Source organism: Camarhynchus parvulus, chromosome 26 (assembly GCF_901933205.1).
Source record: "Camarhynchus parvulus chromosome 26, STF_HiC, whole genome shotgun sequence".
NCBI lineage: Eukaryota > Metazoa > Chordata > Aves > Passeriformes > Thraupidae > Camarhynchus > Camarhynchus parvulus.
The window spans coordinates 752,922-778,533 of NC_044596.1; the positions used below are offsets into that span (position 1 = coordinate 752,922).

At 46.8% G+C, this 25,612-nt stretch overlaps 1 protein-coding gene across 1 annotated transcript in view; it reads left to right on the top strand.

Moving 5' to 3' along the window:
- The window catches only part of PPP1R12B (protein phosphatase 1 regulatory subunit 12B), a 133,916-nt gene that overhangs the window by 48,935 nt on the left and 59,369 nt on the right, over nt 1–25,612 (top strand). The window contains exons 9-14 of the mRNA XM_030965587.1: nt 4,510–4,613; nt 7,709–7,906; nt 8,672–8,754; nt 10,869–10,994; nt 16,431–16,616; nt 17,142–17,324. Of these exons, the coding sequence (XP_030821447.1) occupies nt 4,510–4,613; nt 7,709–7,906; nt 8,672–8,754; nt 10,869–10,994; nt 16,431–16,616; nt 17,142–17,324 (880 nt within the window). The remainder of the gene's footprint in view (nt 1–4,509; nt 4,614–7,708; nt 7,907–8,671; nt 8,755–10,868; nt 10,995–16,430; nt 16,617–17,141; nt 17,325–25,612) is intronic.

Consider the following 25,612-nt stretch of genomic DNA (forward strand, 5'->3'; position numbering starts at 1 on the left):
GTGATGAATAATGATTGCAAAAGATAGTGGAAAATAAGGATTAAGTACACAGAGTCATAGTAGCACTTACATTACAGTATATTGCTGGCATCTTACTCCCATTCATTTTCCATAATTTCTGTGGCTACCTTAATTAATTTCAAAAGTGTATATGTGCAGAACAGAAAGTTTAAATACAGATACTTAATTGTACAGTAAGCCAAGACTTATTTGTACTTAATATTCTACAAACACAGATGGATCTTGGACTATGATGTGTTTAAAGGTGAAACTACTTTTAACATAACTGACTTGGTCTGTATCCAATATACTAAGAAATAGGTCCTGAGGAGAAGTGTAGGTTAAAGTTTTGTTGTGCTTCTGTGCCAGTGAAATTGTTATTGTGTTTGGATTGTATCAGTTAATGTTGTTAGGGCTGGGAGAGAGGGTGGGAAATCCTGACTGGGCTCTGCTGCCCCAGCTGGGTGGGCATGGCAGGAACACAGGGAAATGATCTTGGGGCTTTTAAATCAAGCAAGTCTAGTGGACATGTCAGGGGTAGAAAGAGACATGCAGCACAGGTCATATATATTTTCTCCATAATCAGGGTAAACCCCTGATTATATACAAATTTATATAATATAAATTATACCTGTCTAGCTGGCTCTCATTGTTTGTAGTCCTTGTAAATGTGGTGGCAGTTTGACCAAAACAACTCAAATGTTTGCACACCTCTAAGACCTGGAGCTGTGTGGGGTTTAACTGAGTCAGGAGCAGCCTAAGTTCCTTCAGCAAGGAAAGGTCTACAGCACTCAGCATTAAATTTTGTTTAAAGCCAGAACAGGTCTTTTTATTGCATTAATTCACTGAGCAAAGCACATTATAGGAGTATATGTTAAACCACTGAAGCTAATAGAAATGAGAGACAACAAGCATTCAGGTAGTGATTCAGCTGCAGGCTTTGTTACCTGTACTCTCCTTTCCTGAGAAGATTAGTGGGTCCTTTGAGAAATTTCCATCAGAATTGAAACCTCACCTTGTAAACTTCTGAAATCTCTGATAAAATGAGTGTGGACTTGCTCAGCTGGATGGAGACACAGCTCTCTTGCTGCAGATGTGAGTGGAGGGTCACATCCTTGGTACTCTTTTCAAAGCAAGATTCTGGAAGGTAAGCATCAGCCCACATTGTAGGAGCCTCCAAAGAGAAGTAGGATTTTTCATTTTGGTACTAAAAATAACAAATGTCACAGTATTACTGATTTCAAAGACAGACAATGGTATGCCTGGGCTGATCCCCAGGGGGGCAGCAGGGCAGGGGGGGATTCTGCCCCTGTGCCCTGCTCAGGTGAGACCCCACCTGCAGAGCTGCCCCAGCCCTGGGGCCCAGCACAGGAAGGACCTGGAGCTGCTGAGAGAGAGCCCAGAGGAGGCACCAGCAGGATCAGAGGGAATGGGGCAGCTCTGCTGTGAGGAAATGCTGGGAGAATTGGGATTCCTGAGCCTGGAGAAGGGAAGTTTGGGGTGACCTCATTGTGACCTCCCAGGACCTGAAAGGAGCCTGCAAGGAAGATGAAGAGAGGCTGCTTACAAGGGCCTGGAGTGACAGGACAAAGGGGAATGGCTTCAAACTGACAGGGAGTAGGTTTGGATAGGATAATAGGAAAAAAATTCCTCCCTGTGAGGGTGGACAGGCCCTGGCACAGGTTGCCCAGAGAAGCTGTGGCTGCGCCTGGATCTCAGCAAGGGGCCAAGGCCAGGTTGGAGCAGCCTGGGATAGATGAAGATGTCCTTGCCACGGCAGTGGGTGGAATGAGAGGGGCTTTAAGGTTCCTTTTGGTTCAAACCAATCTGAGATTCTGTGGTTCTGTGTTTATCTGGTCAGCATTTTACATGCTTGCATTGTACAGGAGGCAGGGGCATGAACACATGAATGTTATTCCCTTATTCCTCTTCATTTTCTGTAATATTCCCATACCTTTATCATTCTGAGCAGTGCTGGAGACATAGATTATGGCTGTTGTTCCAAAATGTTCGAAGTCTAGATGAAAAAGAAAATTCTGAGTGGTCTTTTTAAACCTAAAAATTCCAATCCCTTTGGTAGCTGACCATAAAGCAGGACATGTAGAAGCTGGCAGTGTAACACACAAGTTTATTTTGAGGTGTGTTTTGAAGAGTCTCAGGTTGCAATTAATTTGTTGAATTTGCAGAGACTGTGAGAGGAAGAAATTGGATGAGGGAAGCAGTGAAATTGTTGGAAGGCTTCAGAGTAGTATGTTTCTTATAATCTGTAAAAAATTTTTGTTCTTCACACAAAGGGAACTAAGAGCATTCATGTCACTTTATTAATTTTGAAGGCAATTAATTTGGCATTGACCTCTTGTAAACAAAAGAAAGATCAGTGTAAAATTCTGTGGTGATTATCTGTGCTGGGAACTATTACAATATGTAATTATTGGGAATTAAAGCAGGCCAAAGAAGCTTTTAATGTTGTTTTGTTTAGAAAGCAATCAAACAAAAACCCTTATCCAAAAACGCTTACAGAAAAGGAATTAGAACTCTAAATTTTTACTCTTACCAAATTTGTTTTGAGGAGATTGAACTAATACTCTCCAGTTTATCTTGTCTAGAATTCATAATGTTTATTACTGGAATTTTGGTAGAATAAAATGTGGGATCCTGCCCAAAACCAGCCCTGCCAGCACAGAGTCCCTCTGCTTGTCCCTCTTCTGCAGTGACAGAAGATGTCCCAGAATGTCCCAGTCACATTGCTCACAGTTAGTCCTTCCCAACCTGTCATTACCACTTTAGCTGTGCCCTTCTAATTAGGCTTGACCTTAAAAGCTGTCCTGTGTGCTGTAAACTTCCAGAGCAGGCTCCCAGTGCCCATCCAGGCCAGCCTGGGGAGCTGCTGCCACCTTCCCTTCCTGCAGTGCTCTGTGTTACAGCCTCAGTCACAGCAGAGAGCAGCTGGCACAAAATGGGCATTTCCAGGCACTTGGATGCCCAGTGTGGCAGGGAGGAGTGAGGGATCCATTGGCCCTTCCCCAGGGCTGGGTGAAAGCTCTGCTCCAGAACTGAAATTTCTGCTTCACAGAGAGGGAAAAGTGGCTGAGAATACATTCTTCTGCAGACCCACAGGGACAGGCTGGAGCTGTGCCAGGGCAGGGTCAGGATGGAGATGAGAAAGGTTCTTCCCCCAGAGGGTGCTGGCACTGCCCAGGCTCCCCAGGGAATGGGCACAGCCCCGAGGCTGCCAGAGCTCCAGGAGTGTTTGGGCAGCACTGCCAGGGATGCCCAGGGTGGGATTGTTGGGGTGTCTGTGCAGGGCAGGGGTTGGGCTGGATGGTCCCTGTGGGGCCCTTCCTGCTCAGGACATTCCATGATTCTGTCTTTGTCTCTTTAGTTCAGGCTCTGTCAATCCTGATAACTTCCTGTTATTTTAAAATGTTTCTCTTTACTTGCTCTTTTCTGGTTTTTGTGTCCTTTGAATCCTTATTTTTCTAGTACTGAGAATATTTGTTACAGAAAGATTGATCTTGACACTCCAAGGTGCCATCCTCCAGATGCTCCATCCCAAACAACTCCAAATGTGTAACAGCAGATTTTTATTCCCTGCACATGGGTTATTTGCTAGGACTATTGGGGTGCTTATGCTTAAAATTGCTTTATTTTTCCCAAGCCATGACTGTGAGAGCACTCATAGCTGTAAGGAAAGCTTTGATTGGTGGGTGTAGGTGCATCATTTCTAAGGCAGGTTCCATGTGCCTGGGTTTATGATGAATAGTCTGTCTCCAGCCTGTGCTCTCCTGTCAAGTGAACCTACTGCCTGAGTCACACTTTCTGCTTACTCTCCCCCTGGTAATGTCTGCTGAATGTTCTTCTGTTGAGTGTGTGCATAGATACAAAAAATGAACGTGATACTGGACAGCTGCTCTTATTTAACAAGCAGGGAGCCAGCTGTGAGCTTGGACAGGGGTTACTTAGCTTGCTTGGAGCCCAGGTAAGGGTTTTTGTTGGGCAGCAGTTCTGGCTTCCTGTAAAAAATGGATTTTGCTGCAGAAGACCAGAAGTTCTGCCCAGCAGCACAAGCAAGTACACAGAGCTGTGCAGTGAAACTCAGCACTGGGCACTCAGGGCTGTGGGCTGTACCACACGTGTGTACAGGAAGGAGGAACAGCCTGTGCCCCTTTTCATCCCAAACTTTACCAGGGAAGAAATTCTGAGACAGGAAACAAAATTGTGAAAACCAAAAAACCTGTGCGTCCTCTTTGTGGTGCTTTCTGCAAAGATTTTGCTTGTCTGTGAGGATAAAGTACAAAAGCTTTGCCTGGAATGTGTCCATGCTGTTCTTTAGGAAGTGGGAAGCTCCCTGCAGAAAGCCCTGACACTGCCAGTGCAGGAGGCTCTGACATCTCTGTGATCCAAGGAGGTCACACAGCACTGAACTGGAGTGCAGACCACACTCTGTGTAAAGGGCCTCAGAAGTGCAATACTGAAACATTTGGTTTCTCTTCTTGTTTAAAATTGTAGAGAGAAAGGAAGAGCCCTTTGCCAACCACTCGAGCCGTGAATCCAGGCCCAGCATCACTGAGCCAGCACCTGAGCCCAACTCCTTCACTGCATCTGCCAGAAGAGTAAGTGAATGTGAATCACTGGGGACCCCAGGAGTGCTCAGAAGCAGGAGGCGTTACTGGGAGATGGATGCTCTGAAACCAGTCTTCAGAGCACTTAAAGACTTGAATTTAGAAAAGCCTGGTAGTATGAAATTCTGATAAAGATGTGTGTTAACAGCAGTGTAGGGACAATATGGTTCCTCTTGAATCTCTGACCCTCCAAAGCCAGTTGTGGTGAAGAAAGCCAGCCTAGAGCACATGCTCTGTGTGCTGTGGGTTCTGAGGGGGCTGGTGCCAATGTCTTCTCAGCAGATCTGTCACCAGAGCTGATTTCTGCCTGTGTGCCAGTGGTGAGTTCAGCACCATCATTTAAAGTGCCTCTGACTTGCCAAAGCCAGTTGTTTGTTACTGCCCAGCAAGCAGGGGGTAGTTTGCATGTGACTGGCCAGCTGGGCTATGAAAGCTTTGAAAGGTGAAGTGGTCACTGAAATCTTATGTGAATTCTCCAGCTCTCAGATCACTCAGCTAGATGGCACCAGGAGACTCTGCTCTGCACAGGACTCTTGTTGTGTGCTGCTGTGTTCTTTTTGCACCAGACTGTGGAGAAAACAACACAGAAACCTGGCCCAGGGCTGAAGCACTCAGTGCTTGTCAGGGGGAAGTGTTTCTTGCTTAGTCACAATTTTTTATTTTCCACATGTAACAGAGCATAACCAAGATCAAGTGAAACAGAGCTCCTCTGGGCATTGTTCAGCTCAGGCTGGCTTAGCAGGGGAACTGTTAGAGGGAGGAGGATGCTGGGAAGTGTGAGTACTTCAGTTAACCTTTTCCCAGCTGCAGAGGTTTGGTCTCTCACTCCTTTGAGCTGTTGAACACAGAATAAGGGTGTTAGGGTCTAGAAGCTGGCCTGTGAGTGGAGAAATTATTGATTTGACCTCAGTCACTTAAGATCAGCTTCTTTACCTTCTCTCACCTGTTTGATTTTTCTGTAGGTCTCTTTGACAGGCTGGGCTTTAGATTGTGTTGCCCTCTATTAGGGGAGTTATTAGTATGTGCTGTTCCTGTGTTGTTCGGAATTTAGAGATGGCAGCTTTTGCTGTGGTTTTGAGCATTCTCTGAGGAAAGCATGAAAACTACATGAAAATGTTAGAGCTGTGTAGCTCAGTAGACTGGCAGTGCTGGAAATGGTGGAGTCCAGATTAACTCTTTGCATCTGCATTGAAATGACACGAGCTGAAAACATTGGTCAGATATTGGAGGGATAATTTCAGTTTGGCAGTCTTCAGACAGTGAGTCTGAGGGCAGAGCTCTCCAGTAGCTCCATTTATTCTGAATAGTGTCAGATAGTTTGTGTCAGACAGAATATAATAATGCTTAGATCAGCTGTGATCAAAAGCCTTGTCTGCCCAGTGTCCTGCCCAACAGTGACCATCAGAAGCTACCAGAGACCACAATCTTGCAGGAATTCCCTCCCACAGTCCTGCAATAGGCATTTCAGGGACTCACTGAACCTGGTGTATTTTTTGTCTTCAGTAGCCCCTGTTGGACTTTTACTTTATGCAGTCACATTTTGACTGGGATTCTCTAATGTCCAGTGGTAAAAAGAGTCCTTCAGCTTAGTTAAAAACTCTACAAAGCTCCCTGTCCCATTAACCAACCACACACTGGGTTTGTTTGCTGTCCCTCGTTCCTTTATGGGAAGGACCAAGGAGTAATTGTTCCTTACTCACCCTTCTGTGTTCCACTGAAGGTTTCATGTACCTTGGTCATATCTCAGCCTGGAGACTACTGATATACTGAATATCTCCTCATGCAAAACCTCTCTTGCTCTACTCATTCTTGCTGCCTTTCCCTGAACTCCTACCTTCTTGTCAGCTGCTGCTGAACCCTGGACCTGAGCTCTGTGTGGTACCAAAGGTGTGATTGTACCCTGCAGTAACACAGCCACAGTGGTTGTGTGTTTTGTATTCTGTACTTTTCCCAAAATTCCTAATAATTTGTTTGCTTTATTTCCTGTACAACTTGGTGCTTAGCCCTGTACAAGTATCTCTTGTGATGCTCAGGCTCCATTCTTGAATGGCAGTGTGCAGCCTTTTGAAAGACTTGTTCACTAACTAAAGTCATGCATTGAAGCAGTTGTACATTGAAGCAATTGTACATTTAAGCAGTTGTACATTGAAGCAGTTGTACATTGAAGCAGTTGTACTTTTAAGGACTCATACATGCAGGTCAGAAGTGCCTCATGTAACAAAAAGCACACAGGCCCATTCTGTGCTGTGCACAGTTACCTGCCCGTGGAAGGGACCTTAGCAAGGCTGAAGTCCAGAGTCCTGCTCAAAGCAGGATTAAGCTCATGTCATGTTGCTTTGTCCTACCTGAGCTCAGCTGAGTATTAAAAGGTCTCTGAGGATGGAAATGCTCTACTCCCTTACTCTCTGTCCCAGTGCAGCTCTGATCCTGCCAGGAGTTACGTCTCCATGTCAGCTGGGATTTCCCAAGTGGAAACTTGTCTGTTCTCCTCCTTTCACTGTAGACTGTAGAGAAGTCTGGTTCCATGTCCTCTGTAAACCCAGGTAGCAGAGCAACTAAATCCTGTCTTTGCCTTCTCTTTTCCATGCTGAACAATCCAGGTTTCCTCAGTTTCTTCCTTTACAGTGTTGCTGGCTACAGCTCCCTGGTGATCTCAATGGCTTCTTCTGGACTCCACCGGTGTGAGGGGTTTATTTCCAGCTAGTTCCATATAACCTGAGTATTTGTTTTTGGTATTCTGCCTTCACTGAATAATTCCCCTTTCCTAAATGGGTGATAATGAAAGCTTCATTGTTCCTTATATTCTTTCCTCAAAGCTGGAGGAGGGCATTGTGTAGGCAAAGACCTGCGCAGTGACAGAAGATTCCTTTCATCCTCTGTCCTTGGGGATGAGGCACTACAGCAGTTTGCATCCCTGTGAGTTCACCTTGAGCTCTGTCCTGTAATTAAAGTGAAGCAGGAAGTAAGTCATTCTACCTTACAATTCTAGCCCAGCAAAAACTGGAGCTGTTTGAAACATTTTCTGAACTTAGAGGGTGCCTTGTAGTGCTCTTCCTTTTTCCAAATGTTCATTTTCTCCTCCACAGTTCAGTTGGCTCAGCAAGTCAGACGAGCAGAAGGATGAGTCGCCTTCATCGTGGCGGCTGGGCCTGAGGAAGACTGGCAGCCACAACATGCTGAGTGAAGTCTCTGCCACTCGTGAGGCACAGAAGGATAAAACTTCTTCCATCTATCGCTCCTCGTCCAGCCCTCGGATTTCTGCACTTTTGGACAACAAGGAAAAGGTTTGGCTTTCAGCGAGGATATTTCAGTGTATCCACTTCGCCCCACAGGTGTAAACCCCTTTCCCTTTGAGTTATTGCTGGGGTTTGTATTTGAAAGAGACAAGGGTCTCTTTCATTCTTACCTTCTTTTTCTTTTGAAAAATATTTTCCTCCTGTCAGTTGTTTCTCCAGAAGTGGAGTTTGATGCCCCTTTGGCCTAATTCCTACTCAGTTTGGATTGGGCTGCCACTGAACAGGGGCTGCCAGTCTGGCACAGCCTGTTCTTTACCAGAAAATGTCCAATCCAGACAACAGCACATACCTGCAGTGGAGATTCTCCTTCTCCATCTTTTACATGGATTCCTCCTCTGTCTACCAGCTGCATTTGTAAATCCCATCCCACGTATTCAGTAACTAACTTTTCTGCCCATGGGTAGATGCCTTATCCCTGGAGGCATTCAGGGCCACCTGGGATGGAGCTCTGCTGTGGTGGACTAAAGATCCCTTCCAACCCAAACCAGTTCTCTTATTCTGTGATTGACAAGTTATTCTCTAAGTTAGAAGATGCTTTTATTCACTGGTCATCAGGAAATCCCTTTCAGAACTGATATGTCTATCTTGTGGTATGTTGCTTTAAGCAACATTAGAGAAGCAAGAAGTTGCTTTAAACCAGCTGGTAGGAGAATGCTTTCTTAGTTGAAGAAATTTGAATATGAATTTATTTACCACTGAATGTGCTGAAAGGGTAAGAGATGTGTAGCTGAAGTTCCTCTTTTGCTTCACCAGGACAGAGACAACAAGAGTTATCTTGCCACCATAGTCCCCAGAAGACTGAGCAGTACGAGTGATACAGAAGAAAAAGAAAACAGGTGAGACTGGCTGATGTTAATGCTCAGCTTCCATTCTGTCAATAGTACTTCTGGAATATAATTTTTCTGTAGTCATGCTCTGTGTATTTTCTCAGCAGTCTCAAGTACACAGGAATTCACAACATCAACAGCCAGCTCTGTCTGTAAAAGTTCTGGTACGTTGGTTTTCATTTAGGTGAGCAGGAATCAGCAGACTGGTTCCTCCACCCCTGTACTCACACAGGCACAGGCTCCATCCAGGCAACCAGATTTATGGATCCTTTTTCCTTTTAATATGCAAGTGCCTCATTTTGTAGCTGCCACCTGCACTTGTAGTTATCACTTGCTCAGCAGTCACCTTCAATCCCTTTGTTCACACCTCTGTCACTTGAGATTCACTCGAGCTTGTGAACTCTGCCATGTAGGAACTGTTTCATTGCATGGCTGTTTTTACAGTCAGTGTGTGTAAATGCCCCTGGTCCTGACCATGGTGTAAATGGTGTGTGTATGTCCAGGAATTCTAGTTGTATTTGAGGAGCTGGTCTCTTCTAGCAGCTTCTTCAGGGGCCTTCCAGTGCCTAAAGTGGCTCCCAGAGAGCTGGAGAGGAACTCTGGACAAGGTCCTGGAGTGACAGAACATGGGGAAATGGCTTCCCACTGCCAGAGGGCAGGGTTAGATGGGATAATGGGGAGGAATTCTTGGCTGTGGGGTGGTGAGGCCCTGGCACAGGGTGCCCAGAGCAGCTGTGGCTGCCCCAAGCCTGTAAGTGTCCAAGGCCAGGTTGGATGGGGCTTGGAGCAACCTGGGCAGGTGGAAGGTGTCCTTGCCTGGGCAGGTAGAAGGACAAGATGAGCTTTAAGGTCCCTTCCAACCCTGGCCATTCTGTGATTCACTTTGTACTAGAAGGAGTAAAATTTTACCTTAGCCTCCATTCCAGCTACTTCCCCAACAGAGGAGGAAAGGCACATGCAGAGCAGTGGCTGTGAGCTGTAATTGTTGGGCAGGAGCTGTGGCAGATGACACCCTGTGAGAATTTCAGCACAGCTGGAGAATCTTTCCTGATCTTTTGCTGGAACCTCCCTGCTGTGTTCTTGTTCACTCTCAGGCAGTCTCTGAGATCCAGAGTTTCACAGACAGTTTGTGTCTGTTGATCAGCTCAAGAAGCTTTGGCAGAGGCTGCTGTGAGTGGCACATCCCGCTGTAGGAGCTCCGTGTCCTTTTCTGGGTGGACTGGCTGAGCAGTACTGGCCTTCAGGAGCAGATGGTGCCCAGGCATGCTGTGTAGTACAGATTTTTTCCTAATATTCTTTCCTTTCAAAACATTTGGGTTTTCCTTTCTGGAACCCACAGGTGTCTTGAGAGAGCATCAGTCTAGGCCTGACAGCTGTAAATGAGAAATAATTGCTTGCTGATAGGGGAATGGATTAGTGCTGCATTGCAAGCTCCAGGTCCTGTCCAGCACCAGCAGAGAGCAGGATACACTGCCAGAGTGTGCATTAGCATTAGGGAAAGAGCCCTGTTTTCAGATAACCAGGGTAAACAGGACTACTGGGAATTTCTTGATAACTTGTCAAGTAGCTTTAGATACTATAAATATTTTGTATGTTGTTTTCTGCTTCATGATTTTGTGGTTGACCTGGTAGTGCTGGGTTAATTGTTGGACTCAGTGATCTTGGAGGACTTTTCCAAGCCTAATGATTTTGAGAAAGGCTTTGCTGTGCTGAATTGCTTTTGTCTTTGCCTGGATACCTTGAAGAATACAAGCTGCCCTGCAGTTCCAATATCTACCCATTTATACCTTGTTGTTTAATACAGACAGCAATGAGAATATTAAATTACATTACTTAATATGTTAAATTACTTTTATGGACAATCTGAATTTCGTTTGCAAGTTTTCTGACTAAAAAGAATCTTGTTCCTCTTTATGCAAAACATTCCATCATCAGTGATTCTTAAGTGAGCTGGCAAGAGCAGGAGCTGATGTTAAGGACAGAGCAGGTGTTTCTCTGAGCTGTGTCACCTGAACAACAAAGCACGTAGGTGTAAGGGAAGGATGTGTTGTGAAACTGTGAAGGAACCAAAAGCAGACTCCAGAGGTTTTTCTAAGCCAAGCCTGTGCTCTGTGCTGCTGTAGGGAATCTGCTGTGAACCTGGTGAGGAGTGGCTCCTACACCCGGCAGCCCTGGAGGGACGAGCCAAAGGGAAACGAAGCTCCCCACTCTGGTGCACCCACTACCTATGTATCCACCTACTTGAAAAGGTATGTTCTGTCTTCCATGGGTTCTCAGGCAGTCAGAACCACTCTTAATATGCCTCCCATACCTCAGCCTCCTGCTTGTTGCCTCCTGCGTCCTGTAACTGGCCTTGGGACCCTCTTCTGCTGAGAGCAGGAAAGAAAAGATTTTTGATATTTGTCATGCTAAATAGTGTTTTTAAAGGCTATAATTTTTATTAATTTGGAAATTGCTGTACTGAATTTAAATACTCTTCTTCACATGATTCAAATGCAAAGTTTTCTCTGTTTAATGCTGGTGTTATGGTTAGAGAATAAAACCAAAATTGATCATAAAAACAGGTTAATGTAATAGGAGTCCAGAAGTGTTGTTCAGATAGCTCTTGGTGAGTAAGTTATCGCTTATCTCTAATTTTGTTTTTTATTAGTCCATGTTTATAGTATTATCAGAAAGTGGCAGTGCTCTTGTGCATGATGTACAGCACTTGCTAAGGAGTAAAACTGATGCTTCCACTGTTGTTTTGTAAGGCAGTGAGGAAGCAGCTTGTTCACAGTGTGTGTGAAGTTGTAGAGGCTGATTATTGGTAAAGGAGCCAGGAAGAGGCAGGAATGCAATTCCAGGCAGAACTCCTGTACCTGCAGTGTCCTGGACCCCTGTGGGAGGCAGGGACAGCTCCGTGTCCTTGAGGTGCCGCCTCAGGGCTCTCTCTGAGTGAGCTGGAGCAATGCCCTGCTCTGGTGAGCAAACAGTGCATTGCTGGGTTCTCATGTGAGCAGGAGGATCAGCAGTGCCAGCACCTCACCTTTATTTCAGCTGATTCTGAAGACCATCAGAACAGCCTGTAATAAACATGTCACACTGCAAAGCCATTGTGTTTCTGCTTAAGGACAACAGCAGCAATAGCCTAAGGTTTTAGATTGAGTTTCATGAGATTCTACACCCTGAACTAAATAACTGTCCTGAAGTCAGAACAACTGCTTGAGAGACTTGGGAAGAGGCAGTTTGTTCCAGTGTTTGTGCTGTGTTTCTGTGGAGGTAAGTGGTGCTCAAGGATGTGTGTGGCCAGTTGCCGAGCACGTACGGATTCATTGCCACAAAAGGTGAAGCAGCCCCTTCAAGCAGGAGCTTCTGCTCTGCTGCTCCATTCTGGTGACTTCACAGCTATCCTGGGACGTGATGACAGCCCAGCCTCCATGGCTTGTCTCTCTCTGAAGCTGGTCTGACAAGCTGCAGCTGATTACATTGGAAAACTTTTGTCCCTTGCAGCTGGTACACCTGTGCTGCTCCCTGAGCTGAAGGACAGCCCAGTCACCCCCAGGCAATCTTACAAACATTGCTGGTTTATCCCAGCTAATCCTGCACCAGATTTAGTGTTGCACTCACACAGTTGTACTGTATTTCCTTGGTTAAACTGTACAGAGAGTGGGGAAGGTTTAGGCTGCATTGGGAGGTCACTAATAATGAGTTTTTGTTATAAAGGCTGAATTCTGCCCTTTCATAAGAGAATGACTGGTTCACATGCAGGTACAGAGAATAGCTTTGTCAGGTAAGAATAAATGTGCTTTTAAAGGAGAGATCAATGCGTTTGCATTTCATATACAAACAGTAAAACCATGATCAATTAGATCTTTGTCCCATATAGCTTTCTGTAGGAGAGCACGGAGAAATTGAATACAATTGTATTGAACTTTTGATTTCTCTAGCTTTGTACATCCACCCCTAAGATGAGGAAAGGAACCTGGTTAGACATAAACATTTTGTCATTTCCAGGTATTAGCAAAACTCTCAACCCACCTCCAAAAGGTGAAAGCTTCTTCTTAGAGAGGGAGAATTCAAGGGAATATGACATGCTTGGATGTCACTGAGGGGATGACTGTACACATCTGCAGCTCCCCTTTGCCTCAGCATTTGACTGATCTCCATAAAGATCAGAGACTGGTTTGGGTTGGAAGGGACCTTAAATCCCATCTCCTTCCACCCCCTGCTCTGGGCAGGGACACCTTCCACAAACCTGGCCTTGGACACTTCCAGGCACGAGGCAGCCACAGCTTCTCTGGGCACCCTGTGCCAGGGCCTCACCACCCTCACAGGAAACAATTCCTTTCCCTTCTAACCCTTAGTTATGTTCTTTAAGTGCTTTATGTGATACCCCAAACATAGAATGAATTGCAGCAGCAGATCATCTTAAGATGGGGGGAAAGCTGGGTTTTTCTCTTTTTTTTCCCTTTTTTTTAAATAAAAGGGAATAAAATAACTTCCAGCAATGTTACAAATGATCTTCAGCTTTAGTTGAAGCATATATTGATGCTCTCTCTGCTGTGGTACTGGCAGTTGTCCTGCTTTCTCTGTGTGTGCCACTGGCCCAGAAATCTACAGAACCCTGCTCTAATATTCTGGTGTCCATTTTAGTGTGTACTGGCCTTCAAAAATCCAGGTCACTTTGATTGTAAATGAAAGGATGTGGAGGAAAACTGGCATAGCAGGTTGGGTTAGTTCATCATCCTGCCTTTGACATCAGCCAGAAGTGCTGCCTCCCAGGAGGGGCTCACACTGGAATGAAATCCTTCAGCCACACTGTTTCTCCTTCATTTCACATTTCTGTAAATACCTCCTTGCTGGTTCTGGTGACATAAAAGCCATTGCAGTGAGCCAGGACAGCAGTCCCTGCAGCCCAGACTGTTGCTGACAGCAGCTTGGTTGTGAAGGAGAAGTTGCAAGAGCCAGGATAACTTCAGAGCAGTTTGCTACCTCCCACGCTCTCCTTGCTTCCAGCAATCAGGAATTGAGGAGCCAGGGGTTATATTTAACCATTGTTCTTAATAGCCACCACTGCAGCCAACTTCCATACCCAAATCCTAGTTTGATCTCTGCAATACCCCATGGCAGTGTGTTTAAAGAATAGTTATGTGCTTTGTGCAAACCTTTTTTATTACCACATGTGGAAGCTTTTTAGGAGTGTGAAGGTTCTTAAGTAAAAGTTTTTAATGCCTTTAAAGTATTTCTTAAAGTCAGAAGTTGAGGTTTTTTTAATTGCTTTGAAATGTTGCTTTACATTTCATTGCTCATTCCCTGATGGTTCTGTTGTGATAATGTTAGAGAATGAGGAGCAGTGTGTCAGTGCCTTTTTTTATTTCTGACGTTGAATTATTCAGCATAATTTCATAGTCCTCCCTTTCACAGACTGCTATGGATTCAGCTGTTAATTAACAGGATTCCCTGGCTAACCTTTATATTGCAATTTTCTGGTCCAGTTCAGATCAAATGTGAACAATGGTGTAAATGCCTTGGAGTGCTCCTCACACTGTGCAGTGCCACCCATGCAAGGGACAGGCTGGGAGGTGGATTCCTGCAGAGGGGGCAGTGCCTTGGCTCCCTTTGGAGCAGGAGGCTGTTCCTGGTGCCCCAGCACCACATTTCTCTGCCCATGTGTGTTGGAGCTGGCACAGTGCCATCCCTGTGCCCTCTTCCTCCATTCTTCCTCCTCCTTTCCTCTTATCCCCCACATCACTGCTCTCCCAGGCACCTGGTGCTGCTTCCATCCTCCTCACCCACTGCCTTTCCCTTCTGAAAAACAATCCTTAGCTGGGCTTTTTTGGTGACCCTCCTGCATCCTCCCTCCCTGACCAAGTTCCTTCTCTCTCTTGCAGCCACCCTTGTTCCCCAGCCTCTCTGCCTTGGGCTCTCCTAGGATGGTGCCACATCAACTCTGTTCCCCCAGGGCTGCCATCACCTTTTCTCCTGCTGATCCTCTCCTTCCCTCCCCAGACACAGGCTGCACTGCCCTCCTCTCCTCACAACACTCATTTACACAGCTCCACCGCCCTTGCTCCACACGCCCACCCCAGCCGGGCCCCTCTTCCCACTCCCACCCTCCTCCCAGCCCATCTCCAGGCCTTGGCTTTTCCCTCTGGAGCAGAGAGCCAAGAAGGGAGGGACTTGCTTCCAACAGGACTTCCTGCTCCTGCATGCTCCAGGCATGGAGCATTCCAGAGAAAACTCTCTTTAGGGTCTGGCAGAGGTTGCTACCTGGTGACAATGACTTGCTTGTTCCTGTGTGACCTGGATATGGCAGGCAGCCATCAACTGAGGAGCCCAAATGGGAGGTTCCTCCCTGTGGAGGCCTTCCAGGATGCTCTTTTGTCCTTTGGCTCCCCAGGGACCAGCTGCTCATGCTGGGCTTGCTGGGGGCCTTGGCATATAAAACTGGCTTGTAAATTGGGTGCCTGGGTGAACAGGACTGGATCCTTTCTCTGGCCTCCTGTCCTTGCCTGTGCTCCTGCCCCTGCCCAGTGCTGTTTCAGCCTTGGGCTGCTCTCTGGATTCTTACTGTAGAGTTGACTTCCAGTTTCATTCCCTGGCTTTCCCTAAAACCTGCAGCTCTGTCCTAGCCTGCTTCTTTCCTCTAGGTCAGCTTTTTATTCCTGTGCAACCACTTTGGTCCATGTGCCCTGCCTTGGGAGCCATTAGGATGCAGAAAGTGACAGCCAGCCTTCCAGCCTTCCTAGCCTTTGATCCTTCACACAGTCCAGTCTGACCAGTAGCAACCAGGCATGCCAGGTGCTGGGAAAGGTGTGGCAGGGCCCTAGGAGCCACTGGATTGCTCTGTGCAGGCAGTGAGCAGCTTGTGTGCAGGGCTTGGACATGTGTGAGAAGGAGATTCTGCCAGACTTCATCAACTCTGTTTTCAGAGATATGCAGCTTTTCCCCACTAGAATGGATTTTCTGTCCCATTAGGGCAGATTTTCTCTCCCCTTAGGCTGGATTTTCTTTGAAAAAGTGATAAGGTCCATCCTTGTATAAGAGCCCTTTTTCTTTCCTCCTCCATCTTCTCCAAAATATGAACACAAACACAGCTTTTCAGTAAGATTGGTTTTCAGGGCTTGCTTTAAACGGACAAGATATTATTTCCCTTACTCATTCTTGAATATTTTTGGACAGCTGTGCTGGCTATTTTCCAGAAATACAGTTTGTGCCAAGCATGTCTTAAAGAGAATTAAAGTCTGAACTGATCATCTTTGCCAAAACTTTGAGCCACTGGAAATAAGTTCTTAAAACTGGAAGTCCTGGACATCCTCAGGGGTCATGCAGCCAGACCAGCTTTTGTCACTCTCTCCCTTCCTGCTTTAAGCATCCTCATCCTTGCTGCTGCCTTTCCCCAGGGCACAGGGTGCTCCATATGCCCTGCTTTCACTGCAGCAGGGTTTTTTCCTTCCCTGATCCTCCCGAGCTCACCCCCACGCCATTATTCTCTTGCTGGAACTGAGCTGGGCTTGGCTAAGCAGGGCTCTGCTGGCACTGGCCTGTGTGGGCAACCAGCAGCAGCTCCTCTGCTCTCTGATCTCCTTGCACACGTTTTGCTGCCCTATGGTGCCTGCTCCCTTCCCAGCTGCCAGCCCAGCTGTGGGATGTGCTGTTGAGTATTTACTGTGCTCTGAAGGACGTGATTTTGTGATGTTTTACAGTGCTTCCTTTGGTAGAAGTAGTGACCTGAGCAGTCCCTACATTTCAGCCAGTCGCAGTCCATCTCTAGCTACCTCACCCACTGCCATTGGCTCATCTACCTCCCCGGGCACCCCGTGGCATCCTGTCTCTTGCTGCCCCACCTCTCTCGGTGTGAACACTCCTGCTCCAGCCTGCCACAGCACCAGGTAATGGCTCCCAGAGACAATGCTCCAAAAGTCAGCGTTTGGGTTGGAAGTTCTGGAGTGGATTAGGGATTGGAGGTATGCTTCCACATGGGACGTGCTGATAAGCAATTCCACAATGATAAGCAATCCCAGGATGGTGGTGTTGGACAGTCCCAGTGGTGGGTGTGGCTGGCAGGCAGGTGACAGCCCACGGTGTGTCCCTTGTGCCCTCTGTCCCTGTGACACAGCGCGTGCTCAGGCTGCCCTCGGGTGCTCAGTGTACAAGCTCTTGGAGTTCCTTCCTTCTGCTTTTTCACCAGGTACATTTTCTGATCATTTTTGCTACTAACAAGGATGTGAAGGCTATTAATTCCTCCTGCTCATTCTTCTCCAAGTTTTGTAAAATGGATTTTACTGTGGCTGTTCTCTACAAACACATGAGTGTAAAGCGAGGAGGATGAACCGTCCATGCTCCGTCGAGGAGGTTGGGCTTGGTCAGCACTGGAGTTCACTTGCTTTGCTTTCCATATGTCTTCTCTATTTCAGAGCCCCTTTCAGGCAACAAAGTGATTCTGCTGTAGAGAAAAACACAGAGGGCAGCTGTGGCAGCACCCCTCTAGGTGTAATCACAAACCATGCTGTGCTCGGCGCTGCCAACGGCACCGGGAATGCCGGGGCTGCCTGCCTGGGGAAGGACCTCTCGGCTGAGGAGGCCAGGGAGCGCAGAAGGTCAGTGAGGACTGGGCTCTGCTGGCCCTCCACGTGGGCAGCTCTCACATGGTGGTGATGGTGGGGGTGTAAGAACTGGTTTTTAGGTGTTCCATGAAGTTCCCAGGCTGCTGTCCCTACTCTGTCTGAAGATTTTGAACTGAATCGTCACTGGCTTGTAGGTTAAATTTAGTTTCATAATTTTCTACTTGTCTCTTCAGTATCTCAGCCTTGTTCTTCAGTACTAATCTCAGCCCATGCCAGTGTGTTTGCAGGGACACACAGCAGAGTGTGTCCACTCACAGTGTGTTCTGTAAAATGAATTCCATCCTAAAAAGAACATTGCACTGAGATACACTGAGATAAAATCTGTCCCTCTGATTCAGCTCAGCTGTGTTTACGTATGCCCTGATGGAGATGTCTGTGCTGCACAGGTCCCCCAGATTCCCTTTACAGTTAGTGGGAGAAAACAAACATTCCTGGGGCATGTAGGTGTGTGACACAGTAGGAGATGAACTCCAGCAGCAGGTGTGGCTGTGGTTGACTGGAAAGGCCAGAGGTAGGAGATGCCATGTGCAGCTGAGGCTGTTCCAGCAGTAGCAGCTGTGGGAATGACTCTGACTCCAGCTGGTGGTATCTCTTTCTTATCACATGGTGCTATTTTCAGACTGGGGAAATACAAACCTGGGGAGACAGAGCTTTTTTCAAAGGAGCTCTACCCTATGCATTAATTACAGAGTATGAAATGATCCGTATATTCTTCCTGCAAACAGGTTAACTTTTACAAAACCTGTCTCTTCTAATGGCATCAGTGAAAGCAAATAGTAATAAACAAAATGCAGTGATGAACCGTGTGTTTCTGACCAGCAGTGAGTTCGTGCAGGGTACCCAGTGCTTGGGTTCTTCCAAACTGTCATAGTGATTTATTGAAATACAGCCTTTCCTGAGTGCAGATAGTGCTCTGACACATCTTAAATGGCCTGAGGCTGAAGGATGGCAAAAGCAATAATGGAAATTATCAGCTTACAGGGCTAAAGGTGGTGGGGCTGAGCTGCTGCTCAGCTTCACCTGCAGCACGTCCAAGCAAGGTGGGCTGTGCTCTTGGAAAATACTCAAACTTGTAATGCTGCTTGGGATTTTTTTTCCCAGAGGTTGCACAGGGAGCACTTGGAAGGTATTAAAACATTCATGAGGAGCCACGTTCATCAGCTTTGTGTGCAGGGACAGTTTGCACTAGCCACTGCAGGGTATCTTTGGTGTGAAAACATTTGGGTTAGCTCTGGAAGTGCCTCTGTGTGCTCCTGTTGCATAGTTGGAGGTCCCTTGGCTTGGGGTCATTTGCAATTGAATCGAGATGAGCTGCCAAAAGATACTGCCAGTGCCCAGTGAGGTTGTGCAAGAGGACAGAGTGAGTATTGTGCTCTCAGTTCTCACTAAAGACCTTTCACAATGGTCTCTCCATTTTAGCAAGTCCAGAATCAAGTTGCAGAAGCAGGTTTTTCCCTGCAGAAGTGGACTGCTCAAAGTCCCCCCAGACTTCTGGCACTGTCTGCAGGTAAAGAACTGGACTGGGATAGTTACTTGTAGATGTCCAAAAAAGCATCTGTTAATATTACTGCATTGGCATTTACTGCCAAATCTGTTTCTATAAATAATACAGAAGATCTCTTATTCTCCTGCATTTTTATTAGAGAACCATCTCCTGTGAATTATGGTAATGTAAAGAGAAAACACCAGAAAATTCCTCCCACCTTTAATTGATGCTTTGAAACTACTGAGAGGAAAAAAGCCCAGAAATTATACATTGTGCTCATGGGGGAGGAAACCTTACTGATGAATGTATGTCCTCACAGTGGGATAAAGTGACTGGGAGCTACCTGCACATTGGAGCTAGGACACATGGACCCAGGGAGACAGGAGAAGTCACCTAAACAGGAAAAGCTTATTAGGGAAGGAGACCCATTCCAGTAAAATAAAAAGGCAAATGGCAAACAGTTGTCAGGGCAGTGCTGTATGGATTTCAGTTCCCAGTGGCAGCTGTTGCAGGAGTGCTTGGGCTGCTTCGGTGTTTCCAAAGCACCAGCTTGCTCTTAGCAACAAAAACATAAACAGCCTGATCATCTAATTTTAGATCACAGGGATATCTCCGAACTTGTGGCCTTAAAATTATCTGTGTGAAGCCAAAAGGTTAAAGCAGAAGAGGCTGCTTAGGGCTGGGAATGAACGACTGGCATAGTGCTCTGGAGTGCTGGTTTGCATCCTGTGGTGGCCGATAAGCCTTACCCTGTCCCACCACAGTTTGACCCATGGTGATTCACCTGCTCCTTGTTTTCCAGCTGAATTGGTCAGGCTCCAGTAAATGCTGGAAAATGGTGTAAATTACAAAGGGGGGGAAAGAACAAACAGCAGAGGGGCAGTGGAGCAGAGATCTGTTTGGGGCGTGCGATGCCACGTGATGCCAGCTGTGCCTGGTCAGGGCTGGGGCCCAGCTGCTGCCATGTGTGTTCTGTGTGTCCTGCTGCACATCCCAGCCTTCCATGTGTCCTGCTGCACATCCCAGCCTCCTGACACTGCCACATGTGTGTTCTGTGTGTCCTGCTGCACATCCCAGCCTCCTGACACTGCCACATGTGTGTTCTGTGTGTCCTGCTGCACATCCCAGCCTCCTGACACTGCCATGTGTGTGTTCTGTGTGTCCTGCTGCACATCCCAGCCTCCTGACACTGCCATGTGTGTTCTGTGTGTCCTGCTGCACATCCCAGCCTCTTGACACTGCCACACGTGTTCTGTGTGTCCTGCTGCACATCCCAGCCTCCCGGTGCTCCTCTGCAGCACTGCAGTGTGCTAATGCTGTGAGCTGGAAATGTGCCATCTCCCACAGCCACTGCTTGTGCCAGGCAGTTTCCTTTGGGTTTTTTCTGGGAATTTTGGAGCTGCTGATGATCAGTGTGGTCTGGCCATTTGGATGATCTCCTGCCAAAAGCAAATTGTCTGCCATTGTCAGTGTGTTTGTCCACTGAACTCAAACAGCCCTGGCTCTGCTGAGGGTGGATTTCAGCTGTGTGGACGTTGTGCCTACAGTACCTCACACAGACCCGGCTCCTCCCAGGGCAGAACTAACAGCTTCCTCATTTCTGCTGTGTGCCTGTAGATGGTGGGGAAAGGGGGCTCCTGTTGGTTGGAGCCCAGTGCTGGATTATCCACCTTCATCCAGGGTGACAGCGGCCTCTAGTGCCACCAAAAGCTTCTTACCCAAGTTCTCTCCATCCTGTCTGTGCACGTTCAGTGCAGGGCTCTGGTCCTGCACTGCAGCCCCCAGCAGAGTATTCCTGGTGTCACAGGCCTGGGCTGCTCAGAGCTCTGTCCCCTGGGCTTAGAAAGGGGCTGCAGGAGGTCCTGCCATGCTGGAATTCCACTCAGGTGACTGGAATGTCACTTGAGCCATGAGATATCTGTGCTGGAAAGAAAATCTGGGAGATCTGGCTGAAGCTTTTCATACTCTTCTTATGGAACTTTTACGTCCCAGAACAGCTGGAAATGTGACCATGCAGCCCACAGCTGGCACGTGGGGTGAAACATGCTTTGCCTGAGAACTCCTGAAAGGCAAGTCTGTGCTCTCAGTTATGTGGCCAGTTTGAAAGGACTCTTGAATTTGAAATCTCTCCTGGTTTGCCAAGAATTAGGATTCTTTTTTTTTACCCCCCCACCACTATGTTTATACAACTGAATTCTGCTGTTGTGTGTGTTCTTCCTGTTCCTCAGGAAGGTTCCAGCAGGGTGGTTCCAGCACTTGCCATCAAACATGCTCTTAGAGACAGGAAACTCATCTCTTTTCTTACTTTTTAATTTATTCTGGCCAGTTTCTCACATAACTGCCCAATCCCTAGAAGTGTCCAAGGCCAGGCTGGACAGGGCTTGGAACACCCTGGTCGAGTGGAAGCTGCCCCTGCCCATGGCAGGGGGTGGAACTAGATAAGCTTTAAGGTCCCTTCCAAACCAAACCATTCCATGACAAATCCAGAGTAGGAGTGAGGTGGACTTGTTTTCTGGGCAGCTTTGGGTCTGGTGGCTCTGCTCAGGCCATGCCTTCTTGCCCTCTAAAGTCTTCCCTAGAAATACTTTTCAGCTGAAGGAAATTCACTGACATGCCAGGTAACTGTGTTTGACAAACACTTCTGTTTCCTGCTTCGCTCCCAAGAGGAATTTATTTTTCATTCTAAGGATCCAGCTGCTAATTATAGTAGCATATATTATTAATATATTAATAACTGAGTCCTCCTCCACCAGTACTGCTAGATGAACAATTTTTGGCAAGGTCTTTTACCTCGTGGTTCTTGTCCTGTGGGCATTCTGAGTGTTTCTCCTCTAGGGAGAGCATGGATGTATCACCTGATATGTCCCTTAACCCTTACGATCTGACAGATGGAATAAAGGACCCTGACCTCTGTGAAAGTTAAACTATGAGATTTGCATTCAAGGAGTATTTAAATTTCACTTGAGAGGAGCTGGCAGAAAGGGCTGTGAGCAATAGTTCACTGCTGCCATATTTTTAATAGCATTTGACTCTATAATCCTTATCACTGACTGATGTAAAGCTGAGTGGTCTTAATCTCCTGGGAATGGTCCCTGGGGAAGCAGAGCAGTGGGATGCTCATGCAAGGAGCTGCTGCAAGGCAAGGGAAGGATTCCTGTCCACACTACACAGTGGACAACAAGAAGTTAAGAGGTTTCTCTCTGCTGTGAAGAGCTGAACGATCATCTAGCACCTGCTGTGACAGCATTTCCCTGCCACTGCCTCTGCCTCTGCACTTAATCACCTTCAGATAAAGTTGTCCCTTTTTTCAAAGGCTGCTGGTGCAGATGACGTGGGAGGGCAGGAATTCTGCTGGCCTGGGATTGTCCATGTTGGGAAGAGGCGAGGTTGCTGCTGCTGGATCAGAATTCAGGCTGCATTTTTATTTTCAGTAAGGTCGAGGTGTGGGCTGGGGTCAGTGCTGTTTCCTGTAGGGGTGGTGAGCAGGTGTGTGCTGCATGCTCAGCCAGCAGGGCTTTATCCAGCCAGGCCTCAGGGGAAGGGGGGTGGATATTTTGGCATTTGCTTTCAGCGGGGGAGCCCAGGCTGTAGGTTGGCCTGCTAACAAAAGCAGGAATCCATGCAGGATCCTTCAGGGATGGTCAAGGAAAGGAAGCAGAGACCACTTGAGCTAAGCATTGTAAAAGAACTGCAGTTTGGCAGCGTGGAGCAAGCAGCAGGTAAAACTGCCTTTTCCCCAGCCCTGTCCATGCCCAGTGTGTGTGCAATTATTCCTCTTGGCTTACTAATGGGAACCACTGCCCTGCTGCACCTGCTTCACCCCGAGTCTAACAGCAATAATGGCACCTTCTGGCTCCAGTGCCATCCCAGTGCCACTGCCTGGCTGTCATGGGGCTGGGCTTTACTAACTTTGACAAATTCAGCTACTTCTCTGGGCTCAAAATGGCTATTAAAGCCAAGGATGCACCTGAAATATTTGTAGAGATCCTGTGTGTCACTACAGCTGAGAGCTAATTCAGCACTAAATCAGCTAGTCTGATTTAAATTCTATGCTCCACGGTATTGACCTGGGGATGTGACAGTTGGAGGAGCCAAGGAAGCCAAGTAACCTCCCTGGCATTTCTATTTGAAAAGTTTTTGTGCAGGCTTAATTTTCTGTACCCGAGAACAGTAGACATTGAAAATTGAACCAAAGCCACTGGCTAAGAAATTGCAGTGTGAGCTCAGTAGGAAATGGAAATCTTTGATACATTATTAATATTCGGTGATATTTTGCATAATTCAGCTGGGGCTGATCTGTGATCCTGTTCCTTGGAGCTGCTCAAGCATCTCCTGCTCCCACAAGGTGGCAGTGGAAGGCTGCTGGGATGCACTGGCAGGCAAACACTGCTCCTCGGGCTTATTTGGTTCAGCAGCTGAATTTGATCACCATCAAGTTTTGATTTTACTTTATTTTTTAGTTGCAGAAGACAGTTTACCAAACACTCAGAGTTTTGCCCAGTAAATTTTTTTTTGTTTCCCTAGGGATTTTCTGCCCTGGAAAATTTCCTGTTTCAGACTGCAAACTAGCTTTTGGGAAAGCTCTAACAGGTCTGCTTAAAGCTGTTGAAAATGTCAAAGTGTGTTGGTTCAGTTGCAAATGAGAGGGATGCTGGCAGAGGCAGGACATTGGTTTCCTGTGTCAGTGTCAGGAAGTTCCATCCTGTTCCAATTCCTGCAGCAGATTGTTAATGCAAGGATGCAGCTCCTGAGAACTGCAGACAGTGCACCTTGTTCCTTATCACAGTGATAACCCCCCCAGTGCTGTGTATTGACACCTGAAGCCCTGTGCTGAACACAAACAATTCCAAAATATTCCATCCTGGTAAGCTTTGTGCTTGTGATGGTCACAGCTGACACATTCAGTGACAGGGTCATGCTGCCAGTTCAGGCAGTGTTGGCTGTCTCTGCTCTGGGTTGCAGCACTCTTTGCTTTTCTCTTACAGAAAGAATTCCTGGATTGTTTTTGGTTTTTAGAAGAGTAACTGTTCTCCTCTTCTGGCAGAAGTTTAAAGGTCTGAGTTCACAGCAATGGTTACTGCAGCCAGTTTAGGGAATGTGATCACTGTGCTGTTTGTTGCCTTTTCACTCTTCACCATAATGCTGAGTGACATTAATTAATGTGAAGGGATTACATAGATCATTAAAAGCTTCTCATGTATGTGCTGACTCCCCCAGCCCCAAACTTGAGGGCTCCCAGGAGTACCAATGCTGTATTTTATTCCTCTGGCAGAGGGATTGCAGGGCTGTGTTCCCAGCTGGATCTGCAACCTGAGCACTCCTCACCTCGTATTGGAGCCATCCAGGCTGCCAGGGGAGCCCCAGGAGCTGCTGTGGGGACACAGCACAGAAGGAGCAGCTCTGCTGTGTGAGGGGCACACACAGAACTGAACATGGAACTATGGAATGCTTTGGTTTGGGTTGGGAGGTTGGTCAGGATCTTACAGCTCATCTCATCATAAGGATGCCTTCCACTAGACCAGGTGGCTTCAAGCCCCATCCAGCCTGGCCTGGAACACTTCCAGGGATGGGGCATGGGAAAGGACCAGAACTGTTCAGAACTTCCTGATGGGAAATGTTCTTGTAGCCTCAGCTGTCATACATTTAACCTCACCCCCCTGTAAATGTCCCATGGAAAGAGGAGTTCTGCAGGTATAAAGGGAGCTGGTTGTTCTGATTAACAAGTGGCAAAGATCACAATCTCTTAATCTCTTGGATCAGCACCTGAACATGTTGAGCAAAGCAGTGCTGTGGGAAATAAAGAAGTTAATCTGCTGCTAGTGAACCTGCTAATCGACATGCAACCAAAGTTTCAGACACTGAAACTTGCAGGAGCTGAGAATTCATTGTCCAGATTGAAACACAACAGCTCCTGGCAGCAGAAGCCTGAAAATGGAGAATTCTCAGCCAAGCCTTTTCGAGCCAGCTGTGAAAGGCTTTAGGACTATGATCTTGTTATCCTTCTGTCTTCAGCTTATTAAATAACTCAGCATTGTCAGGCTGTCTCCCCCCTCATTCCGAGCTCCAGCACTCACAGTCTGATGTGTTGTCCTTCTCTCCTGCCTGGAAGGGTCTCTCAGAGCACATCCAGCTTCTGGCAGTTTCTTTAATGACTATTTCCAGTTGCAGAGGGCTGATGGGCAGAACATGTCAGCACAGGGATAAATTCAGCAAAGAACCAAAACCTGTTGCTTGGATAAGAGAGCAGGAAAGTTTCTTTTTCTGACTGTTTCCATGTAGCTGCCAATGATTGACTTGCTGCTGGGGACATAGTTCATTTTCTAACTTAAGGAATTGTATTTTGGGAACTGCTGTCAGCATTGTTGCCTGCAGAACTTGCACTTGCTTCTCCTCCCTCCTCCAGTTTACAGATAGTTATTTGCCTAATGGCAGCTCTCCAGTGGGGAGGAATGCATTGCTGGGATGCTGTACTTTTCCAGTTGTTTCCAGGAGAACAGTATCTGTACTTGAGACTTTTGCTGACTTTTTTTTTAATCTTCCTTTTTTCACAGTGCATGTGAGTTTTTAATATACATACATGTGTATATAAACATATATATGTGTGTGTATGCCTGAGAAATAGATCTGTGTGTGACAAAGACAGTTTAAATCACTCCAGTGTTTGGAATAGGGATACTGTACTCTTCTTAAGAAGAGAAATTTCAAACATGTTAAGTCTGAGTAGCCACATAGCTTTCCATGTGGTGAACACACCTCCTTGTGCACAGGGAGCCAA